The 19,733-nt window shown below is 35.2% G+C and overlaps 1 protein-coding gene across 3 annotated transcripts in view; it reads right to left on the bottom strand.

Moving 5' to 3' along the window:
- Positions 1 to 19,733, bottom strand: part of LOC128213430 (histone H2A deubiquitinase MYSM1-like) — a 67,418-nt gene that overhangs the window by 22,637 nt on the left and 25,048 nt on the right. For all 3 annotated transcript variants that reach the window (XM_052919116.1, XM_052919118.1, XM_052919117.1), the window contains exons 5-7: positions 18,633 to 19,629; positions 8,580 to 8,772; positions 3,430 to 3,560 (exon numbers count right to left, since the gene is read on the bottom strand). In XM_052919116.1, the coding sequence (XP_052775076.1) occupies positions 3,430 to 3,560; positions 8,580 to 8,772; positions 18,633 to 19,629 (1,321 nt within the window). The remainder of the gene's footprint in view (positions 1 to 3,429; positions 3,561 to 8,579; positions 8,773 to 18,632; positions 19,630 to 19,733) is intronic.

Below are 19,733 nucleotides of genomic sequence, written 5' to 3'. Positions count from 1 at the left end.
TCCAAAATACATAGAATTAATAAACATTTTTTAAAACATATTTTTTCATCAATAAAAAATACACCTAAATGTGTTGAACTTCAAATAAAATTCTTCACAATTTTTCAAAATATCTATATTTAGCAGAAATACAAAAGTATATATTGAGTTTCAAATGCTTTGAAATTACAAATAGAATAACAAAGAATAATAATTATATCAAGCCTAGATGAAACAGTTTTAAACAGTGAATAAACAACATTATGGTCGGAAGAATAAAAGGGGTTTTATCACTGCTTTTAAAATGTGTTGATAAAATGTTACAAACATAAACCAGTGTGACATAAGATTGTATTAATGTTTTTTTCTCAGATTAAAAAAATCATTCTATTATTAAAGCTGCACTCTCACATATTGAACGTTTTGACAACTAATTTATTTTTTGCCTTGGAACGAGCCAATTTTAGCGAAAATCGATGGCAACTAGTGATACAAGACTGCTGACAAAAAATAGATCCAAAATTGATATTTTATGCATTTTTCTTAAACCGTTAGTAACGGCTTATGCCATAAAACATTAATTTTCGAACGGAAATTTGTAAATCTGCGATCTGATCTTTTGTCAGCAATCTTTTATTATTGGTTTGTAGATATTTACGGAAAAATTTGCTCTTTCCAAGACAAAAATTAAAAAAAGTTGTGAAAATGGTATATCTGTGAGAGTGCAGCTTAAATTGGCTTATATATATATATATATGTAAAAAAATGCTATAAGCATTGTATTGTTTTATGCAATTAAAGAATTGGATGAAGGTCGCACATCCGTTAATGGGCAGCAGGTGTGACATGGTCATAAATTCTTAAGGGATTAAGGGGCTTCATGACACCTTTTTATTTAGGTTATAGTGAATTGAAAATGACAGTTCAAATTAAGGTTGTAATACCCTGATGGCCATCATTTTAAACTTAGAGCAGCTTGTTAAATTTTGTGTATGATTTTCAGATTTAAAAACTGAACAAAAATAATTTAAGAACAAAAATAATTTAACTTATTTACCCCCCCCCCCCCCCCCCCCCCCCCCCCCCCCCGTGCTCAGAGTTTATTGATTTCATTATCAGCAACTAAAATTGAACTGTACTAAAAAAGCAATATGGTACTACAACAAAATGTTTCGACCGCTGACCTTTTTTAAAAGCAATAAGTTAAAAATAAATTCAAGTAGAGGTTTTTATGGGTGTTCTACAAGCAAATGGAGATTGCTCCGTAAATCCTTCTTTGCATTTATTTTCTTTTGCAATTTTTTCAATTCTTGTATTTAAATTTATACTCACATCATCATGTGAGGCATTGCAACTAATGGCTAGATGCCAGCTAGAGCACATTTTGAGTAATATATATTCTAGTTAAGCAAATCCACTGTTTAAAAAAATCATATATTTAATCAAAGGTATTATTTGCCTTCATTAAACAAGTTATTAGTAAATCAATGCAACACCTTTGTCTCAATTTTATCCAATACTTTGTAGTAAAGAGTAACAAATAACACTAACAAATCTTTAATTGTATTTCAAAAACAATTTGTGAAATTTGTTAAGTTTCTTGCCAAAAAAAAATAAAATAATACACCTGGCTGACAAAAAATAATAGGGGTTGAAAAGTCTTTGATATAGGGGTTGAAAAGTCTTCAATATTGCTATTAAAATATGTCAACTAGGGGTTGAAAAGTCTTTGATATAGGGGTTGAAAAGTCCAAACAGGTAGGGGTTGAAAAGTCTTTGAAATAGGGGTTGAAAAGTCTAAGGGTTGAAAAGTCTTCGTTTTGAGAAGGGGTTGAAAAGTCTTGGGGTTGAAAAGTCCTGCTCCCTTATGCTCTTACCGATTTGATGATAATCCAAGTACGCATATCGACCACCTCTTATCCATCAATTAAGAAATGAATTGCAGGATTGATGTCATTATTGGGGTATGAACGCAATTGGGCTGGTCAAAGTGTAGTAAGCACGGGAAGTAGTACTTTGACCAGCCAAATTGCGTTCATATCCCCGATAATGACATCAATCCCGCAATTCATTACTTCATTCAAGAATTGTTAAAAAATACTTTATTTCATTTAAGATACCCTTTCAGTAATCCTTTCTTACCCATTCTGTAAATAGAACGTACCGACTGTAACCAGAAACGTTTTATCAAATGACATCACGATAACGCGGGAAAAGATCAACCACTTGAAATCACTTTTAAACGTATATTTGAAACACTAGTGGCAATGATTCAGTAAAAATATCATAATTTAACACTATCTAAAATGTTTATTTATATTTTACTGCACCTGCTGACACAATACAAACAATAACAAGATAAAAAAAATCATGTATATTGTTATTCGTTGAATTGCGATACGAACATATCCAAAGATATTGCGTTCATTGTCCAAAGATCTTGCGTTCATTGATTGATAAACACAATTGCCGAAAAGCATTTCATTTAGGGAATGGAAGTTGAGGTGTAAATATTGAATAATTGACATCTGTAATTTCCTCTGTATAAACAGTACAGTCCTAAGAAAATATTTTATTGACAAAAACTGCACTAAGTCTTGCATATTTACTATGTATGACTTTCTCCCATACAGCAGGTGCCCTGACGGCAGATTTCATTGAAACCTGTGTATTGAAAGCGTTCTAAATATAAATATGTACGAAAAAATAAACACAATAAATGTATTATTAGCATTTATCTTAAATTATGGTAGTCTGTACTTTATCATGTTTTCATCTACATATCTTTTCATTTCTTTGTATTTTCTATTTTGTAATCACATAATGTATATTGCTTGACATGTGATATTAAGTCACCACCTTATCATTATACATTTACCATGTGAATTGCCAACTTGCTAACTTGCTTGTTATGTTGTTATGCATGTCTGTTGTCACAGTGTGTGTGCATGTTTATGCGTGCACGTGTATGTGTGTGTGTGAGTGTGTGTGTGTGTGTGCGTGCATGTGTGTGACAAATGCAAATTTACATGTGTGGATGGTTTGCAGGATATGAGCACATGTCCTAAGTAGTTAATTCATTTTGATAAGTGAAAGAATATGCCAAATAGCTGATGATTGGCTTTCTTTGATGTGGGAAGTCAAACGACAGGCTATAGTTATTGATTTAGGTGGACTCAAGCCACCATCAGTCAATGCATTAAAGACTTGAAATGCTGAATTCATTTGCAAACAGTTTTATCCCTTTTTGACATTATTAAAATTTTCAAATATCTTTACCCAAAAAAAGAAACGTTAACACCTTAGAGGTACCCATGACCTTGATAACCACATCAAACCATAGGCACAGCAGTTTTATTTTTAGTCTAACTTAACAATTAGTATAATTAGTAGGGCTCAGGGTTCACAGCAAAAAGAATCACTGTGAAGGTGAAATTGAAGATAACCCACCACAGCCATAGTTTATGGCCCCTTTGGCTTCTAAAAATGCGTGTACCCGGCCAATGGCATTCACATCCCCACAAGACTTCAGGTAATGTCGCAACCTTGTCTTCGTCAAGTAGTCAGGTTTACATTTCTGCCTGCAAATATAATTAGTGGGTTTATTAATGAACAACAGATATAGTTCATGGAATTGTTCATAGGGTTTTAACCTAGTTTATAAAAGTGCATGGTGCTGCAGAAAAGGGGAAGGGTGCTAAGGAAACAAGGCAGTCCAAAGGACAGCTATATCCCCCGCTGTTGTTATTAAGTATATTTTGTTTTTCTCGCAACCGGACTGGTACGTCGAATCTGACCAAAATTGTACACAACCACTAGTCAGGAGTGGGAATATAGGAAATACAAGTTGTTTGATCAGTATCCTTAATATTCTTGGATATATGAACATATTATAAAAGGATATTGGTTAAAGTTTTTCATATTGTGTGTAGTGTAGGTAAGATCAATGTCAAGGTTATTTTGGCTAAAAAAAGAAGGAAAATGAGTCCTTGATTTATAACATCGATGAAATAGCAAGCCTTAAGTATTTTCGATAAAGTGATACATATATATTGTGGTGACGTCATAACATTGTTTTACTGCTTTTGAAGAGAAAACACATGTTATAAATATATTATTACATTTGTGTCCATTGCTTTTTTTAAATAATAAACTTGTTGCACATAATGATAATGCTTGGTAGAGTGCGCTAAGTATCAATCTGTGCAACTTGTTTAACACTTTCAATTAACATTAAAATCTTATCCTCTACATAGCATTGTCATAATATGGACCCGATACTTCATGATGGATTACTGGCACAAATTGCAATTGGTTTGTGTTCTAGGATCAAATTCAGTTATTGTTGCTAAAAGTACATGAAATGTATAAAGTCAATAAATCCAGTAAGAACTAACATGTCTACATTGCTAAATGTTAAAAGCCCGGACACAAGCATGCGTACTCTGACCTTTAAATGTCAGATGTGACCTTGACCTTTGAGGTATGGACCCGGGGTCAAGGTCACTGCACATGGTCTCAATAACATGGGTGAAAGTTTGAAATTTTGAAAAACCTGAAATATTTTGCTGGGGGCTTGGAATTGACTATGAAATAAAAATGAAGCCTGACTTAAACTACTTTAATGTATGGCTAAATAATATTTTCCACCCTATTAAAAAGAACAAAATATAAATATAAGAAAATGATACCATTAATGAATTTTATTCCTTAACTGATTCGTTTGGTAGGAAATGTATCAACAAGCATAAATTGTACATAATTTATAACTGTCATACATAGACACAATCATTACAATAAGAGTGAACCTATTATATACTAAATTCAAGCAACTTGTGAATCCTTTAAATTTTGATATGATAACATTTATAACACACACAGGCCTTCCAGCAGCCACTAACAAAAAAGTAGGAGAAAAGTAGGAGGTTTTCTGACAGAAAAGAAGGAAATAGTAGGAATATTTTTTTTAAACAAAAAAGTTGGAATATTTTTGGTAAAATATGTAATTATTAATAGCTATTAACTTACCCAGAGGAGATGTTTTTAATGCAAAATATACCATTCTATATGCCACATTGAATATTTTAGTGAATGATGCATGGTCAGTTTCTGTTGCTGAACTGTGTGGGTGAAAAGATGATGCACATCAAAGTGGCACATGTTGCCACACCTTTCAACAACAGAAACCAGCCAGTTTGACATCTCTTGTTCATTTTCTGCAAATAAAACTTGCACAAAGATCAAACTTTAATATTTTTGCGGACTTTATTTTCAAAAAAGTAGGAATAGTAGGAGTTTTTTAGAAAAAAGTAGGAAAAAGGAGGAAGCTGTTAAAAAAGTAGGAAAAAGTAGGAACGCTGGAAGGCCTGCACACAAGTCACAAATACGTATAAGGTAGAATTTCTTCATTTATTCATAATAATTAAGCTTTGGACCAAACAAACTTATAATATTTCAAACTGATGCTTTTGTCAACATTCTTTTAACAACCATTAATCAACCAAGTTTGAAGCTTTCCCACTAATCTGACTGTTGCTACCACTTTCATTTTTTCATTTTCTTTTAAGCAGCGTCTGTTTGGCCAGTCTGTGTAATTTTGCAACCCTTTTTGCTTTTTCAGTTTTGAGAAGATGCAGGGAAGCATTCAGTTTTTTCTGCATATTCTTCTGCTTAAGCAGCTTCTTTTTTCTTAAAATGCTCTGTATCCACTGTAGGCATTCATACATGCACATTTCATCCATGCATCAACCTTCTTAGTGGTGTTTTTTTCATTTTTCTTCTTAAGTCTTGTCTTAATGATGGCAATAGCTTCATAATTTTCATGCTCTGTCCTTCTTGACAATGTCATCCATGATGTTGAAGCTAGATTCAACCAATGGCCAGCTAAATATTGTCAACAATGACGAAGCCAGTCTTTTCAATGCTGGATATCTTGTTGGTTGAAGCTCTCAAGTTTGAAAACCTTTCCCCAGAACCCTTCATCCACGTTTTTTTCTAACTCCTCTTTGTCTTCAATCAGAGTTTTGGCAAGTTTCAACAGGTCTTCTGCAATACTGAATGATAAACAGTATTCACTCATGAATGCTGTTGTGATTGCCCTGACATTTGCAGCCCGATCTTGGATAGACTCAGTCCACTTTGATGCTTTGGAGGATCCAGGAAGAACCTGAAATTATTTGTTTACGAATGTTTTATTTTTGTTTACCAGATTGAATACATGTATGTTTACATGATAAGTGTCACGTCAGTCATTTAATTAAGACCTTTACTTTCACCACTCAGAGCAATTATCAGGAAATATGGCTTTTAAAATGATTGCTGTGAAATGCAATGATTCAAAAATATAAAAATATAGGTAAGTTTTATTCGCCACAACAAACTGTAATTAATAAATTTTATTTACCCGATTGGTTTTTACACATGATTTCTTCGCGAAATGATTACGATCCGCAGAGTGATTTCCCCAACCATCAGGGTTTGTGTTTACCTCAGACAAACATTCCCACCTCCACTTTTTTTTACTTCCTTTTCTAAGTCCTTCGTATTATAACCCGCTAGCAAAAACTTAATTTTCAAAACCATTTTGTTTGATAAACAATCGTCTGCATTGAATGACAGTTGCTAATAATAACAATGTCGGCCATCTTTATGTGCGGTCCTTAAGTAATAAAAGACACGCTATTTCATTGGAGGGCAAAATCGAGTACGCCAATCAAAAGTATCCTTTCACACGAATGACGTATAGGGTTTTCCTCGACCTCGTTTGTCGGAATTAAGATTCGGCGATTCCCGATGAATGTGGATCGCATACCGAGTCTGTTTGGCCATAATCGAACAAAAAGATCAGTTATCTCCGTAAATGAAATAAAAACGAGCACTTGCTCAAGCGCGCACCTGCTGGATCGCAAAAATGGAGGTTATGAAATCGGACTTATTGTTGACCTCTGCAAAATATGATCGAAATTCGCAGGAGGAGTTTGGTCATACCCCCTAACCCCCCTCTGAAAATCTCAACGGATTTACACGCTTTGGAAAAACGACCCCTCTGGATCAAGATAAACCGGAAAATCCGGCATATGCCGGAAAACTTTCACCCATGCAATAAGGACAACAATTGTACCAAGTAATATGGTAATCCATCAATGCAAAAGTAAGTAATAGCGTGGACATAAGCATGTGTACTCTGGCCTTTAAATGTCTCATGTGACCTTGACCTTTGAGGTATGGACCCAGGTCAACGTCACTGCACATCGTCTCAATGAGGACAACATTTGTACCAAGTAATATGGTAATCCATCAATGTATAATTAAGTTATAGTGCAGACACGAGCATGTGTACTCTGACCTTTAAATGTCTTGTGTGACCTTGACCTTTGGGGTATGGACCTGGGTCAAGGTCACTGCACATGGTCTCAATAAGGACAACATTTGTACCAAGTAATATGGTAATCCATCAATGTATAAGTAAGTTATAGCGCGGACACGAGCATGTGTACTCTGACCTTTAAATGTCTCTTGTGACCTTGACCTTTGAGGTATGGACCCGAGTCAAGGTCACTGCATATGGTCTCAATAAGGCCAACATTTGTACCAAGTAATATGGTAATCCATCAGCAGTGTGTGTATACCACGTGATAAATTGCGTCATAAATGCTACGTCGGAAGGCCATAATTTCCTTCAAATGAAGACTTAAAACAAAGATAACTTCACTATTTCTTCACCATATTAGATGAAACATAGCGCAGTCTACGCCTCTTACGGAGCCTCGCCTTCGGTCTTTTACCAGAGTTTGATTGAGAGTTTAGTTTCTTCAAACACTTCGAAAAACCTTTTCACTATAAGGCCGTCTGACGGAGCACTGTCAAAACATTATTATGGAAACAGGTTTGTTGAAGTGTTAAAGGAAACTAATCACCTAATCAAACTTCAGTAATAAAACGAAGCCGGGGCTCTTTAAGTGGCATAGACTGCCCTTTGTTTTATTTAAAATGGTGTAGTTAAAGAAAAGTTATCTTTGATTTAAGTCTTCATTTTATGCAAAATGTTGCCTTCCGACATGCATATATGACGTAATTTATCACGTGGTATACACACACTGATCAATGCATAAGGAAGTTATAGCGTGGACACGAGCATGTGTACTCTGACTTTTAAATGTCGCATGTGACCTTGACCTTTGAGGTATGGACCCAGGTCAACATCACTGCAAATCGTCTCAATAAGGACAACATTTAAACCAAGTAATATGGTAATCCATCAATGCATAAGGAAGTTATAGCCCGCACACGAAATGTTACAGCCAGACGGACGGACGGACAGACAGACCGACAAAGTGCATTCCTTTAATCCCCTCCCCACTCAGTGGCGGGGGATTAAAAAAGGAATAATTTATATGCAACAAATACCTTTAAACCATGCCCAAATTTCACCTCGTATAATTATGGAGACAGTATTTTAGAGTTATTTTCTTTTTCATTCACACAGATTGAATAGCAACCCAATGACAAAACTGGTCAGAACAAAAAAAGATAAAGCAAAAAGGAATTTTAACCCTCATTCAAAATTCTGTATCATTATCTCTGAAATGCAAACAACCTACCAAGATTCCAAAACAGTGTTCCTAATTCTGATGTATCTGTTCGGGTTCTTACTGCCTTTGCTACATGCATCAAAGAACTCACTCATCACATTTCTCTCTTCTTCAGTCACTTCCATGTTGCATGCAATCTTTGTTTCCTCTGTAGGGAATGGGAAATGAACCACCTCTCCATTCTTTAAGATTACTACATTCACTGCAAAAAAAACAAAAACAAATTCATTGAATTGATATCCCCCGCATGATTGGGCATGATTGGTCAAGGAATGGAAATCAATTGTTGGTGAAATAAATATATACATATATATAAATATGAGTTTGAGTTTGATTGCAACTGTTTGAAATAAAAAAAAATGTTATATATAATGTAGCATTTAGAATTGACCAAAAAACCTAGTTTATGACTCTATGTTACCCAGTTCCAAACTAATCTAAGATTTCATCAAGGCAAACATTCTGATCAAGTTTCATGATGAAGATTGGTCCAGATATATTGCAAAAAAATAAAGCCTCTAGTGTCCACAAAGTTTTTTTTTTAAATTTGACCCATTGACCTCATTTTTGACCCCACATGACCTACTAGTTTCAAACTATTCTAAGATTCTTCTGATTAAGTTTCATGGAAATTAGAGCAGATCTATTGCCTCTAGAGTGTCCCCAAGATTTCTGTAAGATATGACCTGGTGACCTAGTTTTTGACCCCATGTGACCAATTTTAAAACTCTTGTAAGATTTCATTAAGGCAAACATTTTGACCAAATTTGAACATAAGTGACTATTCAATACCAATGTTTGGTTCGGGACACAATTTTTCAAAGATTTCACCTACTGACCTGGTTTCTGAACCCATGTGACCCAGTTTCGAACTTTTCAACAACAATCGAGGAAAACAGTCTGATTAAGTTTCATGAATATTAGATTGCCTCTAGTGTGTTCCCAATATTTTTTCTAAGATTTGACCTATTGACCTTGTTTTTGACCCATTTTTAAAATGCAATTGAAAACCCAAGAGAACATTCTGACCATGTTTGAACATAATCAGACCAATCACTACCATAAAATAGTTTTGACAAGATTTTTGAAAGATTTGACCTAGTGACCTAAAAAAATTTCACATGTGACCCAGTCTAAAACGTGTCCAAGACTTCAAGGAAAACATTCTGATCAAGTTTCATGAATATTAGACCATACATATTGCCTCTAATGTGTTTCAAAGATTTTTCTAAGATTTGACCTAGTGACCTGGTTTTTTACCCCATGTGACCCACTTTTTTAAGTGGTTCATATTTCATCAAGGGGTACATCAAGTTTGAACATAACTTGACCAATCATTATCATGATATGGTTCCAGACAATATTTTTCTAAGATTTGACCTAGTGACCTAATTCTTGATCATTTGTGACCCAGTTTTATTTACGACCAACAGTTCATCAAGGAAAACATTCTGATTAAGCTTCATGAATATTTGACCATGTATAATGCTTCTAGAATGTTCCAAAGATTTTTCTAAGATTTGACCTAGTGACCTATTTTTTTTTTACCCCATGTGACCCACTTTTACAAGTGGTCGAAATTTGATCAAGGGGAACATTCTGACCAAGTTTAATAATCCCCCCCCCCCCCGAAACCTTCAATTCGGCAGGGGATAATAATATGACTAAAGATTTTACCACACTCATAACTTCAAAAAAGTATTTTCCTACAAACAAATAAACATTAATTTTCATAAATGAAATTTTGACCACTGGTTAACTGCAATCATGAAATGACATTTAAATATATATTTAATGCCATATTTAATGAAGTAGTACCATACTGAAGACTGTTTTCATATATACATTAACTCCAATATCAGATAGATTACCAAGTAGGTGGAGGTTAACTGCCCAAAAAGTATAAGTGTGCAGATTAATTTAATGCTGTTCACTTATACAGACACTACTTATTGAATGCTGTCCAGACGGTCACCTGTATTAAGCAGTAACCTGTATCATCTGGCCACTGCAAATTCCTCCCGTACATTTTTACTATATAAAGTACTTAGATTCACTGACTCTTCCAATAATAAGGCCAGCATTTTTTTATTATTTGGTTTACGGGAGCTGTCACAGAGACCGCGCGCTCGACTATTCAGCCACTTTTCGGTGTATGGATTGAAAAGTTTTGGCGAAACATGCATGGATCACTGTTAGATTAGATTGTACAGGTTGGGGGCATGATGGTGAACAATTGTGCAAAGTTTAAAAGCCATATGACAATATTTGAGGTGGTATACAAACTCTTAATAAAACTTTAACATAAGTGGTTACGCCGACGCTCGGGTGACTAGGATAGCTCTCCTTATTCTTCAAATAGTCGAGTCAAAATATTACCCAGTCGACCAAAAAAATAAAAATAAAAGTCAGGATTGAACATTGTTTTGTTTTTTTACAAATGTTGTATATTGTCTTTTTTTCACCTTGATAATACTTTCGAACTGAAGTGACACTATTCTGAACTGAAAATAAGGTGATTATAAGTTGTTTTATGCTCTTTATAATACTTAAATATGTTTAAAAAAAATGTTTCTGCATTTTAATCTTGTTCATTAATGAAAAATATTTGTTAGATAAGTCTGTTGGATTCATATCATGCGTTCTGTTTTACATGTCTCTTTGTAATACACTATAACGAAAATAAATGTCACAGTTTGCGCGTGCAAGATATATGTTTCAAATTTTTACTAGTAAAAATATATATTTATATTGTTTCCAACTATAACATTCTAGTTCAAACCCACCACACAAAAATAATTACTGTATTTCTTTACAATTGTGCTTGTGTCACATATTAAAATACAGAGTTTCAAGCAAAACTACTACTACAAGAACCAAACAAAATTTATTACACATAGATGGTCGTCACAGGGCTCGACGTTAACTTTTAAATCCACTGGTCCATTCGGACTAGTAGATATATTTTCTACTGGTCCTGACCTAATATCCACTGGTCCTGACCAAATTGATACTTTTTGATGATATGATTTTAATTCTTTGCCTGTGAAGGTTTATTATATACACACATGATGAAAATAATAGTGAGCTTTTAATTTTAATATAAAACTTTAACTGGTTAACATTACAACAATGAAACAATAGTATGAGGATTGACTAGAATATACGTTGGATTATCAGGCAGCAATAAAAGATATATAGTACATATCTGACTTGAATGTACATTAAAATTTGTCAATCACATTAGCAAATGGCTTTAATTTACTATGCATACGATAAATACTTAAAAACCAAATTCAATGCTATAAATATGGACGAAATGATTTGCTAAAATAAGTTATTGGAATTTTACATCGTAATAAAGATTGACCTAATTCCGATGATTTCACAGCTATCGTAAACTGTTCTGTGCTGTTTACTTCCGGTCGCAGATGTAACGCATGCGCAAGGGAATGTAAATAAAAACAACGAACGCTGCTTGCACTCAGCATTTATTTGTTGGATTATACATATTGTCAGATTTAGTCAGGGATCGTGCTTAACATTTCTGATTAAATTATTTCTTCTTGGAAATTTCACTGGTCCAGTCGGACTAGCCAGAACTGGTTTCTACTGGTCCGGACCATGAATCTGGTGGTCCTGGACCATCCGACCACCGTTAATGTCGAGCCCTGCATCATATTACAGCTTTCCATTAACAAGTAAATAATGTCTCTATTAGAAAAAAAAAAGCTCCCAAACATAAAAACAAAATGTCCCTATCACAAATAAAAAAATAAAACCTCCATTCTATACAACAATCTTAACAATGTCCTGCTATGACTAAAATTAATTGTTACACCTATTAACACATCAGTTTTTATTGTCTCTATTAAGACTTCAAAACATCTCTTTGTGGTGATATGAACTGTGATTTTTTGCACTCTTATTGTTTACATAGCACATCTCATCTTGATAGGTTTTGTTTCCCTGCATGCTTCACATATCGGACAAACCATGCCAGAGTGTTCCTTTAAATCTCGCACTTCATCAGTGTCAAGAACATCACTGTCCCCACAATAGAAGCAGATATCGTCAAAAACCATTGTTTGACCTGAAAAAGCGAACATTTTCGTTTGTAACCTTCATTAACTGGGTTCGTTATACAGGGTCGAACCAAGCATTATGGAGTAAACGAAGTTGTCAGTAACCTTGAATAACCAGGCTGCCACTAAAAAGATGCTTTGCCAACAATCATCTTTTTATAATTCATGAGAATAAACTGAGCACTGATGAGGCTTGTATTCAAGTAGATGATGTCCAACCTGCATAATAAGATGCCTCCATTAAAGTACTGCATGACAAGCCTTCCTTGACAATGATTTGGTACCTTAAGTCCGTGCGTGGATGAGTGGATCCCCGCATATGTAAAGAAGCTCTTCCTCAACTCTGATGACAGACTGAGCCTCAGACATACATGTGATAACGTCCCGGACGTCCGGGATTGTCCCGGAAATCGTATCTCTGTCACGGAGTCACGGAGGGTGCATGTTTGTCCCGGAAAGTCATAAAAAAAAAAACGAAAAAAAAAATCTCGGAATCGGAATCGATTATCTTAATTTTACCATTGTAAGTCAGCTATTTTGCCTGTCCGGGACACTGGTCGTAAAACACAGGACATGTTGACACAAATCCGTTAATTGGTACGTGTGTCGTCGAGGTCATCGTCAATCACCCGATAATTGATCTATCGGCCTATTGTTGTGCTTAACGAGTGGGGGAGGGTTCTTGTATACTAATTCATTGTTTTCATATGGATTTGTTTGGTCTTATGAATGATAGCTTTTAATTGATGAATTGATATTTTTCACACATTTTACCAACAAACGAGCATGAAGGTAAGTTCAAAGAAAGTGACAAAATGAGTAAAAAAAACAAAATTAAAACACGGAAAACAAGGAATTTTAGTGTTTTGACCGTTTCCGAACTATCGTGTGTATTTTTACGTATTTTTACGCCGAAATAAAACTGACGATATGGGGTTTACAGACGGTTATATAGAGTGCTTTAATCACGTGACCATGGTAAGTCACGTGATCGCTTTATACAGCTGATTGTTGACACGTCTCTATCAAAATTATATGCATCTCCAAACGGAAAAAAGCTCATCGACTTAAAAATCTTCTTTATCGTCTGGAAAATATTGTGTGTCATTAATTGCAAACGTTTTAAATGTGATGAAAAAATAAATATTTCGTAACGCATGTTCTCAAAAGCGCGGGAAAACAGGTGCCCGTATAGTTGTTTATTTCCTGTTTTGATGAAACCGAAAGTAGACTGCATATCCTCCTGGTTAGCACTTCATTTAAAGCCTGGGAAAATATCTGGTGGTTTTATTTTTTCAAGAAAATGCAGAAAAAAAAACAACCATGTCAGGTAAAAAATACGTCTTGACAGTCAAAATAGGTACATTTTCCCGACGTTAAAAACGACTAAAATAGCCCCAGATATGCTATGGAATGCACCACAGACGTTCCCCATTTAAAAAAAATTCCGGGGGGGCATGCCCCCGAACCCCCCTAGTGTGCGTTGACATTACGACGAGTGTCCCGGAATCGACCCAAGAAATTATCACATGTATGGCCTCAGATGATGTCAATTTTGCTGGGCCTTACACAATCCTACGTTTATCCCACTGCTGGCACACAATGAACGCCTTGACCTAGACTGAAACATCATTTAAAGATGAACATTAAATATAAATGAAAAATAAAACTGGAATCTATATAGTCCTTATATAGTTTCACAAAAAGTTTCCGTAGAATATAAGTATCTATCATGTGTTTCCGGTACGGATAGAAAAATCCGACCCGAGGGCACGCGCGTAAGCCGGTCACAAGGCTTGCCGAGTTACCGGCCACGCAGCGTGCCTGAGGGTCAGATTTTTCGATCCGTACTGGAAACACATGATTGATATTTTTTTCTTGCATATCTTAGACTATCAATTTGTGGAAACAAGAGGCCCAAAAGGGCCTATACTCTACTGGCATGGCTTTTGTGGTCATATCAATCCAGAGGATGTATGTATGGGTAAAGGCAACAGACATATAGTTTATGTTTTGTGGTGTTTGGGTTACCTGAAAACGTAGCACTTTCAACATCTGAGCCCAGAAAGTATTGTAAGCAGATTAGTTGCCTGAACTATTTTAATATGTGCCAAGTAAAAGTCATCTGACAAAAAAAAAAAAAATGCTTTCAAAACTGTACTCATAGTAAAATTTTCTGTAGTTTTAAAAGTTAAAAAAAAGTTGGTCAAAAGGTCAAAGTCAACGGCATCCTAGGACAACATTGATCAATTTGAACAAACATTCACAATCAATTGTGCTGAGATGGATGCACGAACACACAAAAAGATTTTCAAACCTTTCCAGATTTATGTTTACCAAACCTGTGAACCCTGGGTGTGGCCAGTAATGACACCAGGTGCATAACTTAAACATTCACAACCAATTTTGTTAAGATGAATGCGGAAACTACAGAACTTAAAGCTAAAAAATGGCCTCTGGGCTTTCAACAAGAACAAGGCAGAGTAATTCACAAAATCAACTGCAGAAGCAAAAAGAAAATTGTCTCTCAAAATCCTAGACTTGCAAATTGTCTCTCTTAACTCTAGACTTGAATTTACATGTACATGTAAACTTGGCTAAAAATAGAATTCGCTCATGCAGACCTGGCTAAAAATAGAAAGCATTTCTTTAAAACTTTCATGGCCCATAATCTAGGCATTTATGGGCGGATCTTGCTGGTTTTCGAAAGGAACCAAGCTCTAATGGATATCTAGATACTGTACAAGTTTCATTGAGATACGATAAAAACTGAAGACTGTATTGTGTTCACAACCAATTGTATACACAATAGCATTTTTTTTATACTATCAAGGGCCATAATCTAGGCATGCATGGGTGGATCTGGCTGGTTTTCGAAAGGAACCCAGCTCTAATGGATGTCTAGATACTGTACAAGTTTCATTGAGATATAATCAAAACTGAAGACTGTATCGTGTTCACAAGCAATTGTTTACAGACACACGGACGCACGACCGCACGGATGCACATACTACGTACACATTACCATCGCATAAGCTCTTCTGGCCTTTGGCCAGTAGAGCTTAAAATGACGCAGAAAACAAACTTTTGTAAATTTCACCAAAAAGTGCTTGCGACGTTGTTTACTGATGTCATCAAGCACAGTAATTTTAAATAACTAGAAATCACTTTTTTTATGATTATTTTTTTTTAATTTTAATTAAGTCTTGCATAGATATATATTTGATTGTGCTTTATTGAAATAGCATAATATTATTTTCATAAACCATGCAGTAAAAGAAATAAGAAGTGGCGCGTTGTTGCGCGCGACTCATCTTACATGGGGGGTTTAAGATGGGTTTTTCCAGCACTGGTCACATGACCGGAAACACACGTCTGGTATGCAAGAATACCTTAAACAAATAATCAGCAAATCAGTACAGCATTTGGACATGTTTAAAAAAAATCTTTTGGCAATGAGTACCTCATTGAAATATATATGTTTGATAAGGACCAAGAAAAGTTTCTTCAAAATGCTGATTTGTTGTTCTTTTTTCAGTTGAACTCTATAAATATACATGCATAAAAAGCCATCTAAGACCACTTTAAACATTATTACGCCTCAAGCTTGAGCTAATAAGGGTCATACCTGCAACAATGATGTGTTCCAACGTCTTGTCCCTCTCAGATGAGATTTTTTTTTTGAAAACTCCAACCACCAACTGTGACTAGTGTCAGCTTCTTGGCAAGGACTTTCTTTATTTAAACGTCCTTTGTAGCTCAGCATTAAATTCTTCCACAACTTCATTAACTGATAACGATAATGTTTCTATGCGTATTAATGATTTCGAAGTGTTTTCGTCAATTAGAATCAATTTGAAATATTTAATATCACTTGTATTGTCGCTTACATCAAATGCCGACATCATGGGCCCGATTGTTCAGAAAGTCGCTAGAAGTTAGCGATTTGTCAAATTAACAATCCCTACATCTTAAATGTATCGCTTGCTAACAAATTGTTAAAATTCCAATTGTTCAGACTATTGTTATCGCTATCGCTAACTAATAATCGTTAAACTATTTAACGATATCGCTAGGAAGGCGTAGGACAACGTAATTACAATGATTCTGATTGGCTTACATCATATTTAGCATTGAACATCCTATTAAAATAGCCGCAATAGACGCGGAATAGTATAAAATTTGACAAATCGTCTCCGAATCGTCGTCAGGTTTTCGAACACATGTGAAAATGACTGTCGGTGGCCAGAATAAAAATAAAAGATAACAATAGAACTTTTATTTTTATTTGGTTATGGCAAAAATAGGGTCGGCGCTCCCGTAAACCACATTATAAAAAAATGCTGGCCTAAATACTCACACTGACAGATAAACAATTAGATGGCATGTTTTCCAATACACGGCTATAATTATATGACAATCTCAAAAATTTCCCTCATCAAAATGAGTCATCACACAATCACACATCACACAATTACCCCACTTGTTTACTCATCGAGGATTCATATTTATAAAATGTTTTTTTTATCAGAATTAACACAAACAAGAGGCCCAAAAGGGCCTATGCTCTACTGGCATGGCTTTTATGGTCATATCAATCCAGAGCATGTATGTATGGGCAAAAGGCAACAGACATATACTTTATGTTTTGTGTTTGGGTTACCAGAAAACGTAGCACGTTCAACATCTGAGCCCAGAAAGTATTGTAAGCAGATTAGTTGCATGAACTATTTTAATATGTGCCAAGTAAAAGTCATCTGACAAAAAAAAAAATGCTTTCAAAACTGTACTCATAGTAAAAATTTCTGTAGTTTTTAAAGTTAAAAAAAGTTGGTCAAAAGGTCAAAGTCAAGGGCATCCTAGGACAACATTGATCAATTTGAACAAACATTCACAATCAATTGTGCTGAGATGGATGCACCAACACACAAAAAGATTTTCAAACCTTTCCAGATTTATGTTTACCAAACCTGTGAACCCTGGGTGTGGCCAGTAATGACACCAGGTGCATAACTTAAACATTCACAACCAATTTTGTTAAGATAAATGCAAACTACAGAACTTAAAGCTAAAAAATGGCCTTTGGGCTTTCAACAAGAACAAGGCGGACGGATCTGGCTGGTTTTCGAAAGGAACCGAGCTCTAATGGATATCTATATACTGTACAAGTTTCATTGAGATACAATCAAAACTGAAGACTGTATCGTGTTCACAAGCAATTGTTTACAGACGCACGACTGCATGGACGCACGAACTTTCATGGCCTATAATCTAGGCATTTATGGACGGATCTGGCTGGTTTTTGAAAGGAACCAAGCCCTAATGGATATCTATATACTGTACAAGTTTCATCGAGATACAATCAAAGACTGTATCGTGTTCACAAGCAATTGTTTACAGACGCACGGACGCACGACCGCACTGACGCACGGATGCACATACTACGTACACATTACCAACGCATAAGCTCTTCTGGCCTTTGGCCAGTAGAGCTAAAAATAAAGAAACTAGAAGAAACATGAAGTTTATGTTAAAATACTGACAAAGAACATTGGCAATTATGGATTTACAGTTTGCTTTGTCCCTTGAAGCGATGAAAGAGGTTGCGATTTGTATTCATTGTTTTGCATGGATTTCCAATTTTACGAACAATTACTGTGCATTGCGTGTGATTTTCACCTGGATCAAGAGGCCACCTGTCTTAAGCAGACACTTTGACCTTTTCCCAATTGTGGCCACTTAATACAGGTTTGACTGTATGGTACAAAACAGCAGGTATTACACCCATAACCATTGTGATTGAAATTAATTTTTAATTATACAACTCAGACTGGTGTATAATTTCAATAACTCCATACTTGGCGCAGTAACTATAACTTAATACCAAATATTAACCATGAAAATAACTTCAGATAGAACTCATACCAGTATATCTACAGTATGAAGGCAAATGTCAAATACAGGAACAAATGAATACCTTTAACTCTTTCAACTGTTGGTACAGGCTTTGAAATTTCCCCATCTGAAATTTCTTTCTGTTGAGATTCTGAGTCTGAACCAATATCTGTGTATTGTTCAGCTGTTTCATCCATTACAGTTGCTAATTGGTTTTCAAACTTGACCCAGTTTTGCTCTTGTTTTAGTGCAACTTCATGCATAGCAGTAGTTGCTAAACTATTTACCTGAACTGTTTCATCAGACTGATTTTGAATATCTGGGGTATCTGGTATTTCCACTTTTACATGGGACTTTATATCTTGTCTATCAAAATTATCTTCATATTGTGGCTTATATTCAGATGACTGGTCAATAAAATCTAGACATGTTGAGTCTTCTCTTTCTACATCAATGACTGGTTCCCAAGTATAATGACCACCACATTTAGTTCTCGGATGACTCTTGATATTTGCACTGCTCAGTAAGCTTTCATAGATTGAGGTAGGTGACACCGATCTTCCAGCCAGTAACGGATTAACCTCTTCTTCCTCCTCATCATCTTCAATGTTTATTACAGTATCTTCTTCATCATTTTCAGCCTTGTCTTCAACAGAACTAGATATCCATACTTGTACACCTGAACCTATTCCATCTATGAATTCAGTGTTAACAACTGGATCAGAAGAGTTTGAATGATCAAGTCTTAAAGTATTTACTGGATCAGAAGAGTTTGAATGATCAGATCTTAAAGTATCAGTTACATTTTGGAGCTCTCCACTTATTCCTATATTATCAGTGGGAAAATATTTACTGCTTGTGTTTGGCTTTCCATGCTTTTTCTTGTAAGATTTATTCCTTTGTTTTGGAATGCATCTCTTGTCATGTACTTCATTGATTTTCTGGCGTGTACAAGTCCTGATTGTTGTGTTTCCAGTGGCCACAGAATACAACATTTCTTGTAGAGGGTCAAGCTCATAATTTGTATCAATAGAGTCAATGCTATGAGAAGCTGGATTCTCTATCAGACCTTTCTTTTCCTACAAAATAAAATGTATACATCTGTAGAAGTGTTTGTTTTGAGACCAACTGATGCTTCAAAAACTAAATATGGCCACAATACTTTATAATTGATTACACATGT

The sequence above is a fragment of the Mya arenaria genome, chromosome 13 (assembly GCF_026914265.1).
Source record: "Mya arenaria isolate MELC-2E11 chromosome 13, ASM2691426v1".
Taxonomy (NCBI): Eukaryota; Metazoa; Mollusca; class Bivalvia; order Myida; family Myidae; genus Mya; species Mya arenaria.
The sequence above is the reverse complement of the archived record's forward strand: the minus strand, read 5'-3'. Positions and strand labels throughout refer to the sequence as shown.